The sequence below is a fragment of the Oryctolagus cuniculus genome, chromosome 12, assembly GCF_964237555.1.
Source record: "Oryctolagus cuniculus chromosome 12, mOryCun1.1, whole genome shotgun sequence".
Taxonomy (NCBI): domain Eukaryota; kingdom Metazoa; phylum Chordata; class Mammalia; order Lagomorpha; family Leporidae; genus Oryctolagus; species Oryctolagus cuniculus.
Window position 1 is genome coordinate 42,780,909 of NC_091443.1, and position 23,211 is coordinate 42,804,119.

At 40.5% G+C, this 23,211-nt stretch overlaps 1 protein-coding gene across 11 annotated transcripts in view; it reads right to left on the reverse strand.

Moving 5' to 3' along the window:
• AKAP6 (A-kinase anchoring protein 6) overlaps positions 1–23,211 on the reverse strand; it is a 618,005-nt gene that overhangs the window by 125,098 nt on the left and 469,696 nt on the right. For all 11 annotated transcript variants that reach the window (XM_051822153.2, XM_051822154.2, XM_051822151.2 and 8 more), the window contains one exon: positions 15,470–15,590. In XM_051822153.2, coding sequence (XP_051678113.2) covers positions 15,470–15,590 — 121 coding nt within the window. The remainder of the gene's footprint in view (positions 1–15,469; positions 15,591–23,211) is intronic.

The following is a 23,211-nucleotide window of genomic DNA, read 5'->3' on the forward strand; positions in this document are numbered from 1 at the left end:
ACAGGAGGGCTTTCTCAGAGAGACCCTTGTGTCTATTGAAAGGCATAGTACTATTGTAATGACAGGAACAAATCCAGTATGCCAACTTTTATAATACAGAACATGCTCTCAACTAAAATATGGCATATATGAAGGAATTTCATATAGTTATTTAGATATGCATGATTTAAATGTCTTGGGGCTACCAGCATATCTGTTCCAAGGAATCAGTTTCATCCAAGTTCAATTCTGCTTTATTTAACTTAAAAAAGGTAATACTTTGGACTCATGTGTAGGTGTGTAAGAACATTTATGTGTGCGTAGGCACACTTGTGCATGTCTACCACTTGCACAGAATTCCCTGTTTTCAATCACTAAAATAACAGGGGGAATATCAGAAGTCACAATTTTTCCTTATGCAAATATCTGTGCATGTAGAGCATCAACTACTTGGCAAAATAGTTCAAACAGTAAGTGCAGATGAGTTTCAGGAGTGCATGGACATCCTTCTTTAGAAAGGCTAGACATATGTACAAGAAAGTTAAGAAGGAACAGTGAACTCAACCCCAACGCATTAAGGGTATTAGTCTGGTTTTCTCTTTCCTACCCTCAGAATAAAAAAAAAATATATATATATATGTATATTGTATGTATATGTATATATGTGTATATATATGTATATATATGTGTGTGTATGCGTGTGTGTGTATGCGTGCGTGTGTGTGTGTGTGTTTGTGTGTGAGGGTACGTTTTGGGTCTTATGTAAATGAGTCAAGGTTCAGCAGGAAGACCACTCCTTCCCTCTCAGCCTACCCCAGTGTGCCTCATTAGGGATAGAGGGTCACTGAAGTGCCTGGTTTAAGAATGCATGAGCTTCACAAATGTCCATATTATTAAAAATGTGCTTAGCAATGCCCTTGTTTCTGAGAACTGAAATCGCTTCCTCGACAGGACTGCAAAGCGGCTCCTCTGCAGATGATATTCCTACAGAGCGTCTCTCCATGGGGACCCTCCTTCAGTACTTCCTTTGGCAATAATAGGATCCACGAGGTTGAATCCTCCTTGGGTAATGCTGCAGTCAAGGCGCCTCCCAACAATGCATAAATATTTTCAGCCCTGGCTTTTCTGAATCTGACAGAATATAGGAGGCCCTTGTGAGACCCAGCGTGGCAACACTACCCCAGAGTGTGAGGTGCTCAAGAAAGTTTGGAGGCATCACAGAACAGCCCAATGATTGGTTTCAAAAAGTCAACCCAAGGTCATCAGGTTTGCTCTGCAGGTGTACCATCGGGCATTTGGGACCTCTCTTTCTAACTTAGCACAAAATTTCATGTAGATGGAGGAAAGAATGGTCTTGCAAGAATTCCAACCACCGTATAAAAGATTCGTGGGGCAACACTGAACAGGCAAGCAGCAGATGAGGGAAAGACTATGGGCATTACAGTCACCCAATCCTAGTTCAAACCTTCGTCTATTTACTGAGTTCTTGCAGTAGTTACTGGTAGAGCTCAACTGATATTTCTAGCTTTCTGTATCTGCAGCACAAGGCACAATTGCATTTCTCCACCCACTTTAAAGTTGGTTGGTTCACACAATTAGTTCTGGCAGCAATCCTGAGTGGACGCAGAATATGCATCCCCCAGATGGAAGGTTTAACGCCAAAACGAAAACCTCCAGAGCTCCATTTTCTCTTTACTGTAACCAGGGAATATCTTCCTTAAAGATTTATTTGTTTGTTTGTTTGAAAGGCAGAATGACAGACAGCAGAAAAAACAGAGAGAGATCTTCCATTCAAAGGTTCCCTCCTCAAATGGCTGCAACAGCCAGGTCTGGGCCAGGCCAAAGCTAGGAGCCAGGAACTCCATCCAGGTCTCCTATGTGGATAGCAGGGGCCAGAGCACTTGAACATCTTACACTGTCTTTCCAGACGCATTTGCAGGGAGCTGGGTCAGAAGCAGGGCAGCCAGGTCTGTACTGAGCACCCAATATGGGATGCCGGCGATACAAGTGACAGCTTAACCTGCTGTCCCACAATGCTGCCCCCAGTGAAGGAATGTGTAAAAGAGTGATTGTTCTGGGGCCGGCGTAGTGGGTAAAGCCACTGCCTGAAGTGCCGGTATCCAATATGGGCGCCTGTTCAAGTCCCGGCCACTCCACTTCTGATCCAGCTCTCTGTTATGGCCTGGGAAAGCAGTAGAAGATGGCCCAAGTCCTTGGGCCCCAACACCCACATGGGAGACCTGGAGGAAGCTCCTGGCTCCTGGCTTTGGATCAATGCAGGTCCTGCTGTTGTGGCCAATTGGGGAGTGAACCAGCAGATGGAAAACCTCTCTCTCTCTGTCTCTCCTTCTCTCTCTGTGTAACTCTTTCAAATAAATAAATGAATAAATCTTTTTTTAAAAAAAGAGTGGTTGAGGCCGGCGCCGCGGCTCACTAGGCTAATCCTCCGCCTAGCGGCGCCGGCACACCGGGTTCTAGTCCCGGTCGGGGCGCCAGATTCTGTCCCGGTTGCCCCTCTTCCAGGCCAGCTCTCTGCTGTGGCCCGGGAGTGCAGTGGAGGATGGCCCAGGTGCTTGGGCCCTGCACCCCATGGGAGACCAAGAAAAGCACCTGGCTCCTGGCTCCTGCCATCGGATCAGCGCGGTGCGCCGGCTGCAGCGCGCCGGCCGCGGCGGCCATTGGAGGGTGAACCAACGGCAAAGGAAGACCTTTCTCTCTGTCTCTCTCTCTCTCACTGTCCACTCTGCCTGTCAAAAAAAAAAAAAAAAAAAAGAGTGGTTGTTCTATAAGTCTGAGTCCTGGATTGATGGCAATAACTATGTGTGATAGATATGTGGTATACCTTAGAAATAAATCCTTGGGGCTGGAGTGTGGTGTAGCGGGTAACGCCGCCTGTGATGCTGGCATCCCACAGGGCTCCCATTCATGTCTGGGCTACCCCTCTTCCCATCCAGCTCACTACTAATGGCCTGGGAAAAGCAGCAGAAGATGGTCCAAGTGCTTGGTCCCTGCACCCACATGGGAGACCTGGATGAAACTTTTGACACCTGACTTTGGACTAGCCAGACCTGGCCACTGTAGCCGTCTGGGAGTGAACCAGCAGATGGAAGACCTCTCTCCCTCCTTCTCTCTCTGTCTCTCCCTCTCTATATATAACTCTGACTTTCAAATAAGTAAATAGATACAGCTTCAAAAAAAAAAAAAAAGGAAAAGAATTAAATCTTCATAGACTTAAGTCTCTAAGATCTTGGGGTTGTTTTTATTAACTCAGTACACCCTAATCTAGCCTGACCAAGAAACTAATTCTGTATCTTTTAGGCCAGCTGCTTAAGCTCTCTGTATTTTAGGCCTAGGATCTATAAAATAAAGATAATAACCCAAGCGCATTGTGAACTTTAAAATAATATGGATGGGCATTGATATAATCAAACAGTAATATTTGACCAATGTTAGTTTCTTCTTCCCTCTATTCTACTCACATTTGATACCACACACACACACACACACTCTCTCTCTCTCTCTCTCTCTCTCTCACACACACACACACACACACACACACTTTTTTTTATCAAGTGGGGAAGTAGACAAGCATCTTAGCCCCTGTTCTGGATTTCTTCTCCCCTTTCCAGTGCTCTTCCATTGTAAGTCAGGTTAAAGCTGGTGTTTATGTCAGTGTTATCCTTCAACTCCTCTTCCCCTAGAACCTCTGTGTCCTGTAGAGTACATTTTATTTTTTAACTGCAAAGAAATAAACCTTAGGAATGGGATTTGAGGGGCTGGTGCTGTGGCATAGCAAGTAAAGCCACCACCTATAGCACCAGCATACCATATGGGTGCTGGTTTAAGTCCTGGCTTCTCCAATTCTGATCCAGCTCCCTGCTAATGTGCCTGGGAAAGTGGCAGAGGATGGCCCAAGTGCTTGGGTCCCTGCACCCACGTGGACGACCAGAATGAAGCTCCTGACTCCCAGCTTTGGCCTGGCCAAACCCTGACTCTTACAGCCATTTGGAGAGTGATAATTAGCAGATGGAAGATCTTTCTATCTCTCTCTGCCTTCCCCTTTGCCTCTCCTCGTTCTCTGTAACTCTGACTTTCAAATTAATAAATAAATCTTAAAAAAAAAAAAGAAGAAGAATTGTATTTAAGACAGTATGAGGGGCTGGCTCTATGGTGTAGTAGGTTAAGCCTCCACCTATATTGGTACCAGTTCGTGTCCCAGCTGTTCCTCTTCTAATCCAGCTCTCTACTAATGGTCTGGGAAAGCAATGCAAGACAGCCCAAACACTTGGGCCCCTGCACCCACATGGGAGACCCAGAAGAAGCTCCTGGCTTCAGACTGGCCCAACTCCAGCCATTGTGGCCATTTGAGGAGTAAACCAGCGGATGGAAGACCTCTCTGTCTATAACTCTGCCACTCAAATAAATAAATATTTTTTTAAAAATAGCATGAACATTTAGTTATGGAGATAGTTGGGTCAAGGAGTTCCAAATACCATAAAAAATGCATCCCTTGAATAATCACAAATTTATCTCCTTCTAAAGTTAGAAATGGTTGTGAGCAAAGAACAAAACAGGAGGAGGTTAATGAGTTTGAATGTGAAAGCACCGTGTTGAGCTTTTCCCTTTGGCACTTACCACCTATTCGAACAGGTACTAGAACTTTTTGAAATAACGACAACATTATCTAGTTGCCTACTAACTATACCTTCAGGCTCCAGGCATACATGCATGAAATTCAAATAAATTATAAAACTATAATAATCAAGATGCAATATCTGAATTCAATAGCATGTATCTCTTGTATACTTCTTTGTGGTTACAGTTATGATATCCAACGTCTTCTTGATGCAATTACATGGAACATTAAACTTAATATTTATCCTTCTTATATTAATACATCTTTTTCCAATGATAACATTTGATTTTCATATTTCAACTTTGATTCTGCATTGTTTTTTGAGTAAATAACCTCAACTCATACCATACATTTTAGTAAACTTTAATCAGACATCATAATTTTTTCACTTCAAATCATGCTTTTGCAAATATGAATATAACCACTAAAGACATGTAATTTAAAAGTAGGAAAGTCTGAGGATGGTGTTGTGATGTAGCAGGTAATGCTGCTGTCTGTGGTGCCAGCATTCATATGGGTAGCCACAGTTTGTGTCCTGGCTGCTCCACTTTGGATCCAGCTTCCTGCTTATGGCCTGGGGAACACAGCTGAAGGTAGACCGAGTGTTTGGGCTCCTGCTACCACCTGGGAGACCCGGATGAAGCTCCTGGATTCAACCTGGCCTAGCACTGTTTGTTGCTGCCATCTGGGGAGTAAACCAGCAGATGGAAGATCTTTCTTCGCTCTCTCTTCCTCTTTTCTCTGTCTCTCTGTAACTCTTTCAAATAAATAAATAAATCTTAAAAAAAAGGAAACACTAAAATGTTGGGGGGAGGGGTAGTGTGTGTTAGGTTATTCTCCAGAAGGTTAGGCCAGCATTTCTAACGCCAGGCATCCCATATCAGAGTCTCAATTCAAGAGCCACCTACTTTGCTTCCAATCCAGCTTCCTGCTAATGTGCCTGGGAAGGCAGCAGATGATGGCCCAAGAAATTGGGCCCCTGTCACCCAAGTGGAAGGTTTGGGTGGAGTCCCTGGCTTCTTGCTTCGGCATGCCCAGAGCTGGATGTTACAGCCACTTAGGGAGTGAGTCAGCAGATGAAAGATCTCTCTGTGTCTCTCCAATTCTCTGTCACTCTCCTTTCAAATAAATAAATCAATCTTTTAAAAAATGACTTGATCCAGGGATATCTTAAAAAATAAACAGATAAAAAGTAGATGAGGGACATTAAGTCACTAACCTGACACATATACATAGTACTGAATAGTTCAGGGGCCAAAGATGGTAGGAGTTAGAAATTTAAATGTTCCTGTAATTTATTTTATAAACACCAGAAAGAAAAATACAAATATCTGTGACTAAAGCCAAAGCTTTCAACTTAACACAGGGGGAGATCACTGCACATTACCATCTAATTAGGTAAAATTTTTCAAAAAGTTAAAGGCTGGAATTTTTTTTGCAGTATAATCCTAACTTTTTTTTTTTATCAGCAAATGCTAATGACTATTCTGATTGCAATTAATAGAACCTCCCAAACGGGTCAACTCATTTAAGTGCCATCTATAACCGTTTGGATTTTACCATGATGCTTATTACTTATTACCCAGAAACCAAGCAGCACAATGAGATATTGATTAGTTTTAACCTTTAGATCTAAGGATTCAAGAAAGGTCAGGGAAGGGGGACACTGGACCTCCATTGGCTGGCAAACGGATAGCCTTCAGGAGAATTCAAATGACTCCCATCGGCCAAGTAGGTCCAAGATTAGTTTATTCTCTGTGCTGGCAAGAAATGACGATGCTTTTAAAAACAATCCTTGGCACACATTTTAGTGAAGTGTTGCATTTATACAGCCAATGCCCTCAGATGTGCTTCACAGCACAGGCTGATAAACCTTTACCAAGTTTTGTTCAGGGACACCCCTTCATCGGAAAGAGATATTAAATATAGCGGTTTTCACTGGAATCCACTCATCTCATTAACCTAAGAACTCTGGGTAAGTTTCAAAAGGCTGAATACGATTACTAGCCACCATTGGCTACTAACATTTCTTTTGGCTTTTTTTTTCTCCATGACAGCATTTAGAAATATTTCTCACTTTTGTGCCACTGAAAAGCAAGGAGTCCCAGGCAGGGTCCAACAGAATTGCAGGCAAGAGAAACATAACTGTTATGTGTTAGATTAATTTGCAGAACACTTGGCATTATTACTGCCAAGTCGTCAAATTGTTCCAAGTTGTTCCGGAAGGTTGTTATTAATAGTATGTTTTCTGAGGAAAGTTCTGTCTACTTTTGGAACTGCATTTCTGTTGCCAAGGAAACTCCTTTAAGCACAGTTTTCTGGGAGCACACTGCTGCTTTTGTTTGCCGGTGTCCTATTCATATCATCGAAGTAAGCGTTTTACATGCTCCAGCCTTCAGCCCCAAATGTTGAAGGTTGAGCCCATTTAAGTTGCTTTTTCAAACATAGCTAACGTCTGCTATGATTTCCCTCTCTCCTTTTCTTCTGCTCTTCACTCTCCCCCCTCCAAGCAAACCCCCTCCACCATGCCCGGCTCTCGCTATTCAAGGTTTATTTTTTTTTTTAAACAGTTGCAATAGGGCAGATAGTTTTCACGAGTTTTGATAAATTAACTTCAATTTGAATAATAATTCCATAGGTTGCAGCATTAGTCCTTCAAGTGTTAATTATCTTTTCACTCTAAAATTAATGTAGTCATTTCCTACTGACTCCTCTACCCCATTTATTGAAGTGCTGAGGAAAACATGTCATTGAGTCCCGAGCCAGCCCTGTTGTTGTGATTAAGCGTGGTCACATGGCCCATCTCTGCCAAAAGGAGGGCCCCGAGAAAAGGTGACAAAGACAGTGATTTCCTGTCAGCAAAGAGTACGACAGGGCTGTCTAGAAGTGATGCAAATGAGGGGAACTTTCCCCACGGCTTGTTTGATCCACTCTAGGCCAGAGCCAGCCGGGCCCGGGAGAGAGGCGGCAGCACAATGCAGCAGAGGCCAGCCCCGAGAGCCAATGCACCTTCCGGACAGCAGCGCGCCCGCCGGAGACAAAAACTGCTGGCCGGCCTTCCCTTCCTCGCCCCTCCGCACACATAGCCAACTATTTCTTGGCATCCTATTCTCTTAACATCCTTCTTTTTTTTTTTTTTTTCCTTTTTTAAAAAAGTGATTCAAATAGAAATGTTAGGTCCCAGGATGAAGTGTTTCATACATTGTCCAGAAACTACATTCATCTACTTTTTGTCCTGCGCATCTTCAGGGGGCAGTCCTGCCCACTCCCCCCACCCCAAAAGAGAACATGCACACTGAAGTAGTCACAGCAAACACCGATCTGTGAGAACTCCAGTTCAAATGACAGTCCATCTAGGGACTGTTGCAATAAAAACACAACAAATCCATTTCTACTTAGCAGTGGAGACAGTCTGGGTTTTTCCATTCTGATCACTTTAAAAATGACTAAATAAAATGCTCCTTGAAATAGTGTAGTGATTTGCAGCATATTGTGCTTATCTTCATGGAGTTTTAATCTAATGTACAATTAAGTTATACAATTAATCTAACAGGAAGGAGGTAAAAAATTATGAAGCTGTTGTGCCTGATACAGCTCTAACATTTTTACCTTGACTGCTTCAGAGTCTAGTGATCTGTTTCATTCTGAACAGTCCAGGTGGAGATGTGAAACTTGGAACTGAAATCCCAACCTAAGGTCTAATGAACAGAATTTACTTTTTTCATGTGGACTGCTATATACCAATGCGAAACTCTTTAAAAACTTAATCGATTCGTTCCTATTTTAAGTCTAACTATTGTAATGTGGACTACAAGCCAAACTAGCATAACATTTTTAGGAGTTCCATGTCAGTGATAAAGGACAGGAAGTCACATCTGAAATAATTTTAGATCAGCTGATCTAGACCAAAATGAAAGAGATCTAGCACACAGAACTCAAATTTGTGAATTTTACTTTCTATGATTATTTATGGCTAGCACAGCATCATTTTGGCATCAATAGTTATAAAATAACAAGGTAACTATGTCTAATTTTTCTTCTTATACTCCATATTTTTTCTAATCCTATGCCAAACATGTTTCTTTCCAAAGTTATAATGCCTATCTTTTAACACATATACAAGGGTTGATGTTGTTGTGGTGTGGCAGGTTAAGCTGCCACCTGCAATGTCAGCATGCCATACTGAACCTTGGTTCGAGTCCCAGCTGCTCTACTTCCAATCCAGCTCCCTGCTAATGTGATTGGGAAAGCAGTGGAGGACAGCCTGAGGATTTAGGTCTCTGTCACCCATATGGGAAACTCAGATGGAGTTCTAGGTTGCTGGCTTCACCTGACCCTGCCTCAATCTTTGCGGCTATTTGGGGAGTGGACCAGTGGATGGAAGATCTCCCTCAGTCACTCTGTCTTTCAAATAAATAAATACTTTAAAAAAAAAATGCATCCAAATTCTTTTAACATTTCCCCTATTCTTTAAAATGAACTCCATCTCCGTTATATATCAATTCCTCTTCCATTTTCAGCTTTTAAAGTTTATTTGCATTTTTTCACATTTTCTTGCCTATTTATCCATCCACCATGATTTTAATATTCTAAGTTCTTTTTAAGTTAGATTTGTGTTAACTAATTTTAACTGCTTCTCTTTTTATAAATACTTATATTTCTCCTTCACTCTGAATATTCTACCCTTTTAAATACTGATGCCCCCTCTATTAATTCTACCTGGCCAACCTATTATGGAAAGGAGCCACCTTTTGGACAGAGTTTCTAAACATCAACAGAACTGGAAAAAAATAATTAATCTACTTGTTAGAAACACTGTAGTTAGAAATTTATTTGTAAGAAATATTGTGGTTAGACATACTATTCTAATCCCTTATATAAAAAATCCTAAAATGCTTCCATTAAAAGTATCAAACTAAACTTAATTTACTTGAAGAAGAATGATACTTTTTCTCACGGAAAGTATAAGGCTTGTAATTGAGCACATTTCTCTTTTTACGTTTGCCACCAGGAATCCCAACATTAAAAATTGGGATCAAACTTTAGTAATAAGGACTTTGCATTCCATATGCAGGTATTAGCTCTTCTCACAGAAGCAGCCTATGTTTGCTTTCCCTGATTCTGATTTGTATTTATGTTTTAAAAATATTTTTATTATTTTCATATGGGTCCTCATTAATAATCTCAAATTCATAGCAGGGTAAAAATGTAATTAATTTGTTTATTAATCACTGTATTATGATCCATTATGTAAATGGATAGTCCATTTCTTTTAAACACAGAACATCTTTGGATAATGCTGATATTAATGGGAAAAGATACAGGAGACATATATTTTCCTCATAAAAACCAGAATCATATAAATAACTAACCCTCAAAATTAAATTAAAAAACCTCCAGAGTAAATTTCCTGAAAGTTGAGGTTGAAAGAGGCACATATTTCATGATTTTTAAGCTGGAAGGGTTGTTTTGTTTTGCATTATTTGTATCTGAGAAGGGGGAGAGTGCGGAGGGAGAAAGTGTTAATTACCATTTGTTGGTTAATTCCATGAGAGCCTGCAGAGGCCAGGTTTTGGCCAGGCCAAAGTATAGGGCCAGGAGCTCAATTCAGCCTCTCATATGGGTGGCAGGAATCCAATTGCTTAAGTCATCACTGCTACTTCCCTGGGCCTGTATTGGCAGGAAACTGGAGCCAGGAGGCAGAGGTGGGTACTGAACCCTGGTACTCATTAAAAAGACACAGGTAAGTTAACCACTAGGCTAAAAATTCACAGAAAGCTTTTTTTAATTCCATGTAATTTTGAAAGATGTTTTTAAAAAATTATTATTTATCTGAAAGACAGAGTGACAGAAAGGAAAAGAGAGGGGGAAGGAGAGGAGGAGGGAGAGAAGGAAGGGGAGAGGGAGGTCTTCAATCTGTGGTTCACTCTCCAAATGGCCACAAAGGCCAGGGGTGGGTCAGGCCAAGTCAAAACCAGGATCTGGGAACTCCATCTGCATCTCCGACACGCATGGCAGGGGCCCAAGTACTTGGGTCATCTTCTACTACCTTCCCAGGACCATTAGCAGGGAGCTGGATGGGATGCAGACCAGCCAGAACTGGAACCCACTCTCTGACACGGGACACCAGTGTTGAGGGAGGCAGCTTCCTCTGCTGAACCACAATGTGCACCATCATAGAATCTAATGTTTTACTGATGAGGAGCAGCTAAGCTATTGACTCAAGAACAATTCTATCAATCTGATGCTTTAGTGAGCTTTATATTATCTGAAAACAACTCCTATTCAATCTTAACAATAATCACAAGGTTGCAACCTCTGAATTTGGCCCTTGAAATGAACCCTTGGACTAGAGAAATCCCCCAGCCCATCCCAATGAGAACCTAGGATCCCTAGGAGCTCCGTCATCTGTGCTCTGCAGGAAGCAGAGGATGAGCAGTACTCAGTGCATGGGTATGAGCTCCTGGTAGGCAGGTATGCGCTCAAAGTCCTACAACGTCCGTTGTGACAATGGGGGCGGGGCGAATCAAGGGGGGAGGGTGTCGCAGGACAGTACAGCAGCAGCCTGAGCAGCCACTCTCCAATTCTCCAGTCTTGAAATGCTTCCCAGTCATTCAGTCTATAAATTTTATGGGACAGGGAGGAGGTGATAGAGCTTTCCTGAGCCCAAGAACAATGCCACCTTTGATCTTTAGAAAAGAAAACACAAATGGAGCTTTTCCTTTGCAAGTGGTTCTTAAATATTTCTCCATTAATAGTTAATGCACATGCAGACCAGCAGAGTGACAGCTCCCTGTGATTATGAATTCTGACTCTGTGACTCTAGTCCAAATAGAAGCTGAACTTTCAAAATCACGGTGGTTACTTTTGACAAATTAAATTGTCCTACTTAGGAAGGTAAGAGGAATAAAGAGAGAGCGCGAGCAAATTCTCCTTGGATGTGATTCTCAGATGAAGCAAGAAAAAACGAGGAAGGACTATGCTTGTGTTTTCTAGGCTGGGGATGCTGCCAACGTATATTAGAGAATAGGTACAGAGGGCCCTAATCAGAGGCAGGGCAAGTCGGGGATGCGGAAGAGAAGACGTTGGCAGCGTGGTCGCTGTCTCAGTACAAGGAAGAACATGCAGCTAAGGGAATGGTTAGTTTCCCATAAGAAGTGGGTTACTCTTAAGACTCTGCAATTTGAAGTTAATTAGAAAGAAAATGGTTTAAAATTTACAACAATATGAAAAGAATAAGAAATGCTTTAAACAGAAAGCCCACTTTATAGCTCAAAGTAGTGTTAGCATTTCTAAATTAGGTCAGGTTATATGAATGTCCTCTTTGTTAAATCCAATTCTCTTCCTTTTTTACGCCCTTGTGTATTTAACTGGCTTTGGGTAACCAAAATACCACAAGTCCCTTCTGGAGAGCAACGGAATGGATGGTCTATGGTATTTATCTGTGGTCTGTAACTAGGAATGAAGGCCAGCTGGTTTCAGCGGAGACCAGAATATAAAAGCAGACAAGTCAGAAAGGTGATGTCCAATGTTGAAAATGCTAACGAAGCTTCACTCCCACTAACTACCATCTTACTAGATTTTCTCCAACCCAACATTTCCAAATGTGTATGTTGGGTTTCAACTGACGATTACATAAATACACTAACTGGGGTTAGGATCTATCTATTCACGATAGACAAGGAGCTGAGTGATGACATACAAAGAGCCACCCAGTGAGAGAACAAAGGTTTTTGAATGCTATGATAGTAGGAACAAGCGTCTGAGTTTCCTGGGAATTTGCTACCACTCAGCTGAAGATCTCCCTTAAAATTTCACCCTCATTTTTTCTCTAAATAACAGGTAGCATGAGCTTCATTTGCATCCTCAATGTTATACCTCACTCTTAGTTCATTATCAGTTATGTAACGTGTGTGCTTCACAGTGTACAGAATTCAAGCACAAAGCACTTTTCTTGATGGTGTGCAAGTGTTCTAATACATGAAGAAGCTGTAGATGAATCGTGGCAGACTGGAAACACTGTGCAATGTGTTGGACATCTGTTGGGTTGTCACAGTGACCAGGAACATGAGTAGTAAATGTTCTGCGGTACAAGGACAAAAACTGTCCCAAATATCAGTGGCACCCTTAATACAAAGCACTGGTATCTTTTGGAACCAACAGATGTAAAGATTAAGATGATTAATGTCAGGGCTAACATTGTGGCATTGCAGGTTAAGCCGTTACCTGCAATGTTTGCATCACATATGGGTGCTGGTTCATGTTCCAGCTGCTCCACTTCTGATCTGGCTCCCTGCTAATGTGCCTGGGAAAGCAGTAGAGGATTGTCTAAGTGCTTGGGCCGCTGCAACCGTGTGGGAGACCCAGAAGAAGCTCCTGGCTTCAGCCTGGGTTAGCTCCAGCCATTGAAGCCATTTGGGGAGTGAACCAGCGGATGGAAGATCTCTTCCTACCTCCCTTTCGCTCACTCTAACTCTGCCTTTCAAATAAAAAAAAAAATCTTTTTTTTCTTTAACAAAACAATGATTAATGTATTTTCAAATGGTATTTAAAGCCTATGAAGGCCTTAGGAATAGGTGAAAAGCCTTACTTCTTCAGGAGTATCTTTGATCAGTAGTTTACAAATGCTCCTCCCTCAAGGTATCAGTTCTGTTGATTCATGAAAAAGCAGACTAGAACAAAGAAATGGGATACTGAAAATCTTGACCTAATCTGAGAATCCCTGGAGAGTGTCTTGCAGAACCTGAAATTAATGCTTCTCCATCCAGTTTTCTAATGCAGAAGCCGCCCAAGTTCTAAATGATTCCTTTGTAAATATTCTCAGGATTGTCTTGGTGGTTTTGTCACCCCTAGAATAACCTGGGGGGAGAGGGTTTCACATAAAGAAAGATGCTACAAGCGTGCAGCATTTGCCCTTGGCTTCTAACTCAATCTTTAATTTTGTTTATGAGCCAAATACAAAGTTAGAGCTGGTCTTTGTTGAGCACCTAAAAGGAGAAGGATGGTGACAGGATATGAGTCACAAATGAAAAAGCACAGTACGGAAAAATGTCTGGAAAAATACCATAACCCAGAGGTGCCGAGTGGGCGGAATAATGGCCTTCACTACGCCAGAATGGGAATTCTCAGGCAAAGCGCTTACAGGGAAATCACAAGAAAAAGAAGACTACACTTTTTGTTCAATGATTTCCTATTAATTGTGATGTAAATTATACGGATATGATTTTGACAAAGAATAGCACTGTTTCTGAAAAAATAGTGGCTTATGTGCAAAATATAAAAATGCATTAAGAAGAAAAGAAATGTTATTTGGCATCATAAGCACAATAAAGTCTGAGATAATGGCTTATGATTAGGTAAACTTTTGCATTTATTTTCCCTGTTTGGCTCAGATTTTAATGATGAAGTCTCGGGAATAAAATATTTTCCAACCTCCACATTTGTATGGAGTGAGAGGCATTTTTCATAAGTAATTCCTGATCCTGACATGACATGTGAAATCACCTAGCTTTAGCTATATTAGGTAAACACTGTTACTCTAACAATACCTTACGTTAGAAGATATATTGGGTAGCTTTGTTGTTAATGGGGACAGCTATCCATACAGGAAACAGCTAACAGTCAACACACTTGATTAATGTTGGATGGAATTCTATAGAGAATAAAATAGCCCCATTTTCTGAGTCCCTGGGGAACTTAGATCTTCTCTTAACTAAGCTAATTCCCAGGGGATACTAATTAAAGTCAACCAGACAGACCCTTGAGAAGTACAAATATCTGTCTTTAGAGGCAGCGAAAGTTAAAGTAATGTATCAAAGAAAGGTAAACTCAAAATGATAAAATTGAAGAAGAAAGAAGACAACTTTTATTTGACCTTGAATGTACTTCTTGTTCTGTAGAAATTTTAAAAAGCTAGAGGGTAGTTGTTTCTTGTCATTATACTGTTGCTGATTCTGTGGTTAGTTATTAATTTTATTTTTTATGATTCACAATCTGCTCTTTGAAATATGCCATATGCTCAAAGCAATTCAAGGATGACAACTGTCAGAATTACTCCAATAAAAATTGCCTAAATGAGGAAGATTTACTGCAGTCTGATATTTCAGCGGAAAGTCCCTCTTCCCTCCCCAGCAGCTTTTTCAGGCACTGTGAATCTCGCAACTGTTGTCTCCGTCAAAATCACATGGCTGTTTTGTAAGAACTTGTAGGACTTTTTTGTGTAGAATTGGTAACAGACCCTAGGCTAAGGGTGAATTAGCAGACATGGAAAACAATATAGGTGGTTATCAGATGGATTGCCTGCAATCAATATGTGAGTTCCAAGTCAGTTTTCTTAAATCACACGCAAATGTATCGACTTAATATGACAAAGTCTGCTCTGTGTATCTCTAATAAACATTAAATTGGACAAGGCCTGTGCCCTGGCAGCAACAAGCCAAACCAAAGGCAAATTTCTTTTTTCCCTGGGAAGATCTGAGAGGTGGACAGAATTCACCTGAGTGCTCCAATCAGAACACACTTTGTTCAATGTTACCAGTCCATTTATCCTTCATTTTGTTTCAGTCTATTTATTAATGCAGTTTCATTTATTGCTATTCATCTTGAAGAGAAATCTTTGTCCTTCTATAGAATTACACCAAATAGAATGTGATAAAGGGAACTTTCTTGCAATTATGATGTCGGTGCAGCCTGTCAGCACACGAGGGATGGAAATGAGTTCGGGGACAGGAGAGGGAATTCTAATAGACACCATGATACATACAATGAACGCAAAGATATCCTGAGAGAGAGACAGACTTGTCAGGCTAATCAGATCTTCCGCAGCAAGGTAAAGGCAGGAAGGGTAGCGCTAACCTTGTAAAGATGCTGCTGCTGCTCCTCTGACATCATCAGGTCGTGGCTGTCCATCACCAGGGACTCCATGTCAATCAGCCAATCCCAGAGCTCCTGATGTTCTGAATCAAAGTCCAGAAGCCTGAAGATAAGGCATAAGATGTATTATGCATAAATACAACGTAGTTGTTAAAATCTCATATTAGAATAATATATTCTTGAAAACCCATAATGTTCCTGGGTGATACCTGTGAAAAGAGAAGGAAAAAACAATTCTCTGTGTGGTTTCCACAGTGGGCAGAATAGGAACTTGAGCCTGTGACAACAGTCACTTCCCGGATTTTGAAAACATAATGTGTAATTCGGATGCTCAGAACTGAAACAAGCCACGACTGTTTCCATTTGCTAACCCTTTCTGGCCATTAGCAGCCATTGAACAAAATGACAACCATACGTCCTTGAAACAGAGCACTACCATTTAACAGATTGAGGAATGGAGGGTCCGTGGCTTTTGGAGGACATGTGGTCCAGAATTCTGGATAATGGCAGCACCCTGGAAATTCAAACCCCTTTTGCATCTACTAGATTTTACACAGATAGTCATCCCAAAAGATTTACCCTTAAGAGAACTAATTTAACTAATTTCTCTAAAATGATCACAATATACTTTCAGGTCCAAAATATTATTTTCAGTGGGAAATAACTCAATCACTTATCTGTCCCTCCGCTGTCTATCTGCCTATCTCCGCAAACATATATCCTACACTTATTGTCATGGATGAGTAGCTTGCATTTCAGCCTAACGCTCACAGATAGGCTTGAGTGACTCTGGTAAGCCACTGAGAACCAGTGGCAGATCCAGTATTAGACAGGTGTTCCCCACAGACATGTAGGAAACAAAGGTAAGGACAGGAAGTCAAAACAATGAATCTTTGAATAGCCAGCAATCATTAAAATTCAAAGGAGGATCACTATGGTTTTCAACAAAATAAATCATTAGAATAAGGAGCTTAAAAGGATTAATGTGATTCTCTATTGAAAGCCTGGTGCATAAGTAAAGCCTAGATTCTTCTAAAACACTGTGATCAGAAAACCAAAGTGAGGGATGAAAAACTATGACTTTGTCCTGCCCCCCAAAAATCATCCCCCTAAAAGATCTGCCCTCCTGTCAAACTGTAACTCAGCAAGACTCTATCAGTACTAATGAAGCAGTACCTTGAGGTATGAATCTGAATTTCTCAGCTGAGTCTTTTATTACTACCTTATTCCTGTCTCTATACATTAAGTGGCTGCTTTCCGAGAAAATGAACATCCACTTTTAATAACTTTTAAATTAATCTTAATAGATCTGTCAGAAAAATGTAAGGTGGGCCTAGTGATCAGGAGACTAGATAAAAAATTTCCTGTTTTACTTTAATTACTTTACCATAATTATAAAGATCCTTGATTAGGACCATAAGCACCCCAGGGCACAAACCATCACTGGTTAACATGTAGAACTGATTAATACATGTTTACTGAATGCCAATGATTGGTATGGTTTTTGTGGTCATACCTTCAGTGAGGGAAGTATGGTGGTTATAGCAGTGTGAGAGTGCTAATATACTTTCAGCAGTGTTGAGGATCTTTTTGAAACCAAGGTTCTGTATTTCTACAAGTGTTGGCAAGGCTGCTGGTTCTATTACATAGAATAGTAAGAAATTCCAGTACACATGTGAAATCTGGATTAGCATCCCATTTCAAAACAATAAAGGAACCAACCACTGTAACAGGGACAAATAAATCATGAGACTCTCTTTACTATGTGACTAATAATAACTGCCTAAGAAGGATTTGCTTTTGTTGTAAGTATAACCATCTAATATTACCTCTGCTTGGGGGGAGGCAGTGTTGTGGCATATTGGGTAGACCTGCAACCTGTGATGCCAGCATCCCATATGGGCGCTGGTTTATATGCTGGCTGCTCCACTTCCAATCCATCTCCCTGCTAATGATGTAGGAAAAGCAGTTGAAGATGACCCACGTGTTTAGGCCCCTGCCACCCATGTGGGAGACCTGGATGAAGCTCCTAGCTCCTGGGTTCAGCCTGGCCCAGCCCTGGCCATTGTGGTCACCTGGAGAAGTGAACCAGTGAATGAAAGATCACTCTGTCTCTTCTCTCTCTGTAACCCTGACTTTAAAAATAAATAAATAAAAATAAAAATACCTCTGGACCAAGGGTCACCGTATCTCTTTTTGCCTTCTCCCATATTTTAACCATGAAGATAGGGTCAGGTAGAATGCTGCCCACAGTTAGGAGAATATGATTCAGGAGACATTAAAAGTAAAGGGAGAAGGGAGGTAGAAACTAACTCCTTCTACCTCAATAGATTTGGAAAACTGGAAGAAAACAAAGGTAGAAAGAATATGTGTTCAGATGTGCAGCCTCTACTCTCTTGGGCTGAGACCCAGAGGGGAGGCATGTAAGGCAGGCAATGGGAAAGCCAAAAACTCACGAATGTCAACTCCATTTCCTGTTAGGAATTCTAGGAGGAAATTGCTTTATACAGTTTCCTAAAAAGAAACTGGAGTGGTGGTGTTGTAGATAGAGACCTCTGGTTAGGACTCACTGGGTCATCTTATTCTTGAAGGTTCCTGAGAGTTCAACAGGTGAACTTGACAGAGGTACTGCCATAGCACAATGAAACCAAAGAAAGCCAGCTGGGCTTCTGAAGCCAGACCTCAGAGAGCTGGCAGGGCTAGCGAGGGCTGACATGAGGCTTAGTTATTAAGAAATAACACTGGATCCTGAAAATGCCACAAACTAGCCCAGCCACAGACATTCAGGGGTGGCAACCTCATAATGCCCTGGTTGAGAAATCACATCAGTGAACCCAGCCAACTTGTGTTGAACCAGGAGACCCCAGTAAACGGAGAATTCATAATATCAAATAAATCCCTACATACTCAGTCAGATGCAATCTTGGAGAAGAAATTGGAGAGGAACAGTAAATTTGAAAATCCTGAGCATTGATCCCAAGAGGTTATTCCCTCAAGAGAATATTTTAAATAAATTAATTAACAGGTAAGAAAAAATGTGTTTTCTTTTCATACACATACATAGCTTTAGAAAATAACTCTGATTATGACTAAGCAATTTTTAAAAAATATTTATTTATTTATTTGAGAGGCATAGTCACAGAAAGAGAAGGAGAGACAGAGAGAGGTCTTCCATCTGCTGGTTCATTCCCCTAATGGTCCCAGTGAGTGAAGCTGAGCTGAGCCACATCCGGGAGCCAGGTGTTTCCTCTGGGTCTCCCACGTGGGTACAGGGGCCAAAGCACATGGGCCATCTTCCACTGCTTTCCCAGCACATTAGCAGGGAGCTGGATTGGAAGAGGAGCAGCCAGGACACAAACTTGCGCCCATAAGGGATGCTGGCACTGCAAGCAGAGGTTTAACCTACTAGGCCACTGCGCCAGCCCCTGACTAAGCATGTTAAGAGCAAGGGGTGAGTCTATTGTCTTTGTGTCCCCAGTGTCTAGTCCAGTGCCTGGTGAACAATGAGAAATGAAGGTCAACTGCAAGGGAAACTTCAAGAGTAGCTAATAGTATCTCAACCTCAAATACCAACACCAAAGCAACCAGTGCGATATGGACAGACTCCTCCCCTCACCGTAAGATTTTGTTTTCAGAAATTATAATAGCACTTTTGCTTACTTAAAATGAATAGTATGTACTGTGCCCTTGACCTCTTCCTCTTTGCTATGGTGAAAGGTAAAGGAGCTTTATGAACTATTAATAACTAGATTTTTAAATTTTTGTTTATTTTATTCATTTGAAAGGCAAAAAGACACAGAGAGAAAGAGACAAACACACAGGGCTGGCCCTTTCAAGTGATTTTATAAAATACAATGTCCACTAGGAAAAATACCACTTACTAAATAGGAAAACAGAAAAGATTATAGATGGGTGACTTTATCAATGGTAGCACAGAACTAGTTAGCAGCTCTCTATCTCCTTGAATGTACTGATTCTATCAGCTGAATTCAGAACCAGCTTCTTTTCCTGAGTGTCTGGGGGAAAACACCCTAATCTCTCTTTTAAAGAAGACAATAGAGTAAGTGATACAGTGGCACACAGTTCAGAATCTTATGTGGGACATGAATGCATTTTAGAGGGACACATGTCTTCATAATATTTCTTTGTAATTGCGTGTGGGTTTATCATGTCAACTTAAATTCCTTTTCAAATGTAAGCTTGATGTTAAAAGGCCTGAAAGCACAGTTTTGATACTCTATAAATACTACACTCTCTATGAAAGTGTTGGAAGACCAACTCAAATGTACTCTATGGAAGTGTTGGAAAGCAAACATATCACGAAAATGGGATTCTTTGTGATACTTTTCTTTTAACTAGTCACAGACCTGATCTTAAACAGGTTCACAGTAAAAGAGTTGGCAGTTGTTATAGGTATAATGCTCCCATTTTAGGAGGTTTAAAACTTTGATCATGTTACGGCGAAAAATTCTTTTATATTCCAAAATCAATTTTTGCTAGACAAATACACAATTATGAATGTGTTGATTTGGCCTGAGACTCTAACAAAGACAGACACAGGCTACAGAGAAATAGATGTGTCATTTTTTTTCTTTAGTGTTCATTTCTAAGTGTGGGTTTAACTCATATGGGTGATTGCCAAGTGAATTTCCCAATACCTTACCATTTTTCTCTGCCATGTTAAGGTTAAAGAATATTCTAGGTGTGAGCATCATGGTTTAGATACCTGCATCCCACACCTGAGTGCCTGGGTTTGAACTCCAGCTCTGGTGGCCGTTTCCAGCTTTCTGCTGATGTCGATTCTGGTTTGAACGCTTAGATCTGTATTACCCACAGCAGGGAGCTGGACTGAGTTCTCAATTCTTGGCTTCGGCCTGGCCCAGCCCTGACCATCAGAGGCATTTGGGGAATGAACCAGCAGATGGGAGCTCTTTTTCTCTCTTTTCTGCTTAAATAAAATTTTAAAAGATTCTAGGGATTTTCAACAACAAAAAATAAAATATTACCAAGCTTACACTTAGTGTCATTTTTCGGCAGCTTGGATGGCAATGTATTATTTGTGAGGCTTGCATAGTTTAAGAAATCACCCTTGGTTTAAACCCTGATGGGAGTTATGTTTGACTAGCTAAGTGTTTGAATACATAAATGCATGCAGCCTTTGGTATTTAAAGTGAGCATCATTAACTCAACATTTCAACTTAAACTTTGCTTAAACGATAAAGTTTCACCCAAGTGAAATCAATGGAAGGTGTGTGTGAATATATGAGGTTTCAGCTTGGCTCACCAAGGAATCTTGATTAAAATATGCAATCAAATTTTAAAAATTATCAAAACAGCAATTATTGGTTGAAGAAAAGATAACATTAAAATGTCTTCACAGTTTTACTACATAAGGGTGGGTAAGTAGAAATATAATCTGTCTCTTTCTATGTATGTATATATATACTTAGGCCTTTAAGAATTCTTCCTTTGTATGCTTAATGGTTCATTTCACACTAACACATCTAAAAACACCAGACTGGTACCTGAAATACCACCTTGTCTATACTGGGAGTTCTATTAAATGATCCAATTTTCCTAGCTTCTTTAGCATATTGATTCTTTCCCCAAATATTCACTGAGTGCTCACTGTTCACATTATTTGCCCAGGGAAGTTTGCCTCTGGTTTTCAAAAAAAGACACTAAAAGGGAGTAGTAACAAAATCCTACAAAAATACAGTTTAAGCATTTCACTGAAGTAAAATACTAATAATAGATCATAATTTCCCATCATCCTCTACTCCGTGTGGCACACCAAGCACAGAAGGGAGATATAACAGTGGCACCCAGCCCAATCATAATGTCATTAAAGAATAAAATTTAGCTTTCCAGACATGGAATCTGATATGCACAGTTGCATGTAGAATCCCTTTCCACTCTAAACATATTAAAGTGTGGACACTAATTTACTATTTTGAATGAAAATTCATGAGCAAATTCCTCATGAGAAAAGCAGCTGCCTTTGCCATTAATAAATAACAAGGAATATGGAGTTCTTTCCATCAGTAATTTTCCCCATTCTTATATATATCCACATACATGTGAAAATGTCTAAGAAAATGAAGTCAAGCCTACAAACTTGTTAATAAGAGGCATCAACGTAATCCATAAAATTCTAGCCGCTGAGATTGTCCATGAAATTAGATATATCACTATAAATTTCTGTTTATATTTAGAGGATTGTTGGGCTACTGGGAAATCAAAACCCTTTACAAATGTGCACATAACACACTGACTTATGTTCTATTTAAGAAACTAGAAGACATTCTGAAAAAAATTTTTAGAAGCAATAGCTGGGAGAACAAATGAGGAAACTGTGTGTCATGATACAGAGCAAGAAATGTTTTTTTTTGTTTGTTTTTTTTTGTTTTTTTTTAAAGATAAATCTTCCCATGTCATCATTTGTGTGCTAAGAAAAGACTGGATCCAGTCCTACTATCGGCAGGCTGGCAATTCAACCTTCTGTAAAATCAATGCGTTACTCCAGGCCTTGTGGGTATCCAAAGATTTAATAGGCCATAGAGAATATTTACCCTCTGATTTGTGGTAGGAGGCAAACAATCTGGAACCAACTATTTTACGCAATCCCTAACAAAAACTGAGAAGTAGAATATGGAAAGTCTCTCAAGATGACTTCATTTATCTTCTCCATGGAGGATGATCCTGCCCAGAGAGCACCATGCTCAGACTGATAGGTTTTAGTTACTTATGGAACTGCTTTTCCTAGGTTTTAGTTACTTATGGAACTGTTCCTGATTGATACTCCAGCATCACTTCTGCAGCCCATATGAAAAGTATTGCCTTGGGAATTGTTCTTTTACAGGGATGTATTATCACAGATGCCTGTCTTCTCCTTAAAGAACTACAGGGGGAAAAGTCATCTCAAGTCTCAATGGCATAAGAAGTTGTTCTTCACTTGGTATCCATTATTTGCAATCTTAGGAAACTATGAATTCTATAATTAATGAGATCTCAAAATTCCTTTGGGTGTGAGATGCTTAGAGCCAAATCATAGTCCATCTGGAGGACATCATAAAATAGGCATTTTTTCTTAGATATTTTAATTTTGCCTAAATGACTTCAAATGGTTACCCCATTTTATTGTCAATATTTTTGTAAGCTGACAAATATACTGTGGAAGGAGATGGAAAATGAACAAAGGAGCAAAATGTAAAGAAAAGGGTTAAGCCTTGCACACTAACATGAAGTAGATTAAAACTCCCTTAGGTGCCTTCTCATCTTCCCTGTTAGCACCTCTAACCCTCTTCTATGGGGCCCATCAACTCCCCAAATCAGTACAGAAGTGCATCTTAAGTGAAGAGATCAGTCTATCTATTTATCTATCTATCTGTATCTTTCTATTTGATTTCACTATCAATTCTGAAGTTATTTCCCCCAGAAAGAAATCTCTCTGGTTTGCTTTTTGTTGGCTGCTGGCATGGTTGGCATTAGATCACTGAAGTGGAAGACTGTCTAGGTCTACAATAAGTTGAATGCATTCTCACATTAAAGGGGTATAATATGATGGCCCTAAATGAATACATGCCTACCACTAAAGCATTTTGTTTGGTTGGTTGATTGGGTTTTGTTTTAAATTTAAGAGGCAGAGAGATGGACAGAGAGAGAGGAAGTTTCCACCCACTGATTCATTCCCCAGATGCACACAGCATTCATGGCTGGGTCAG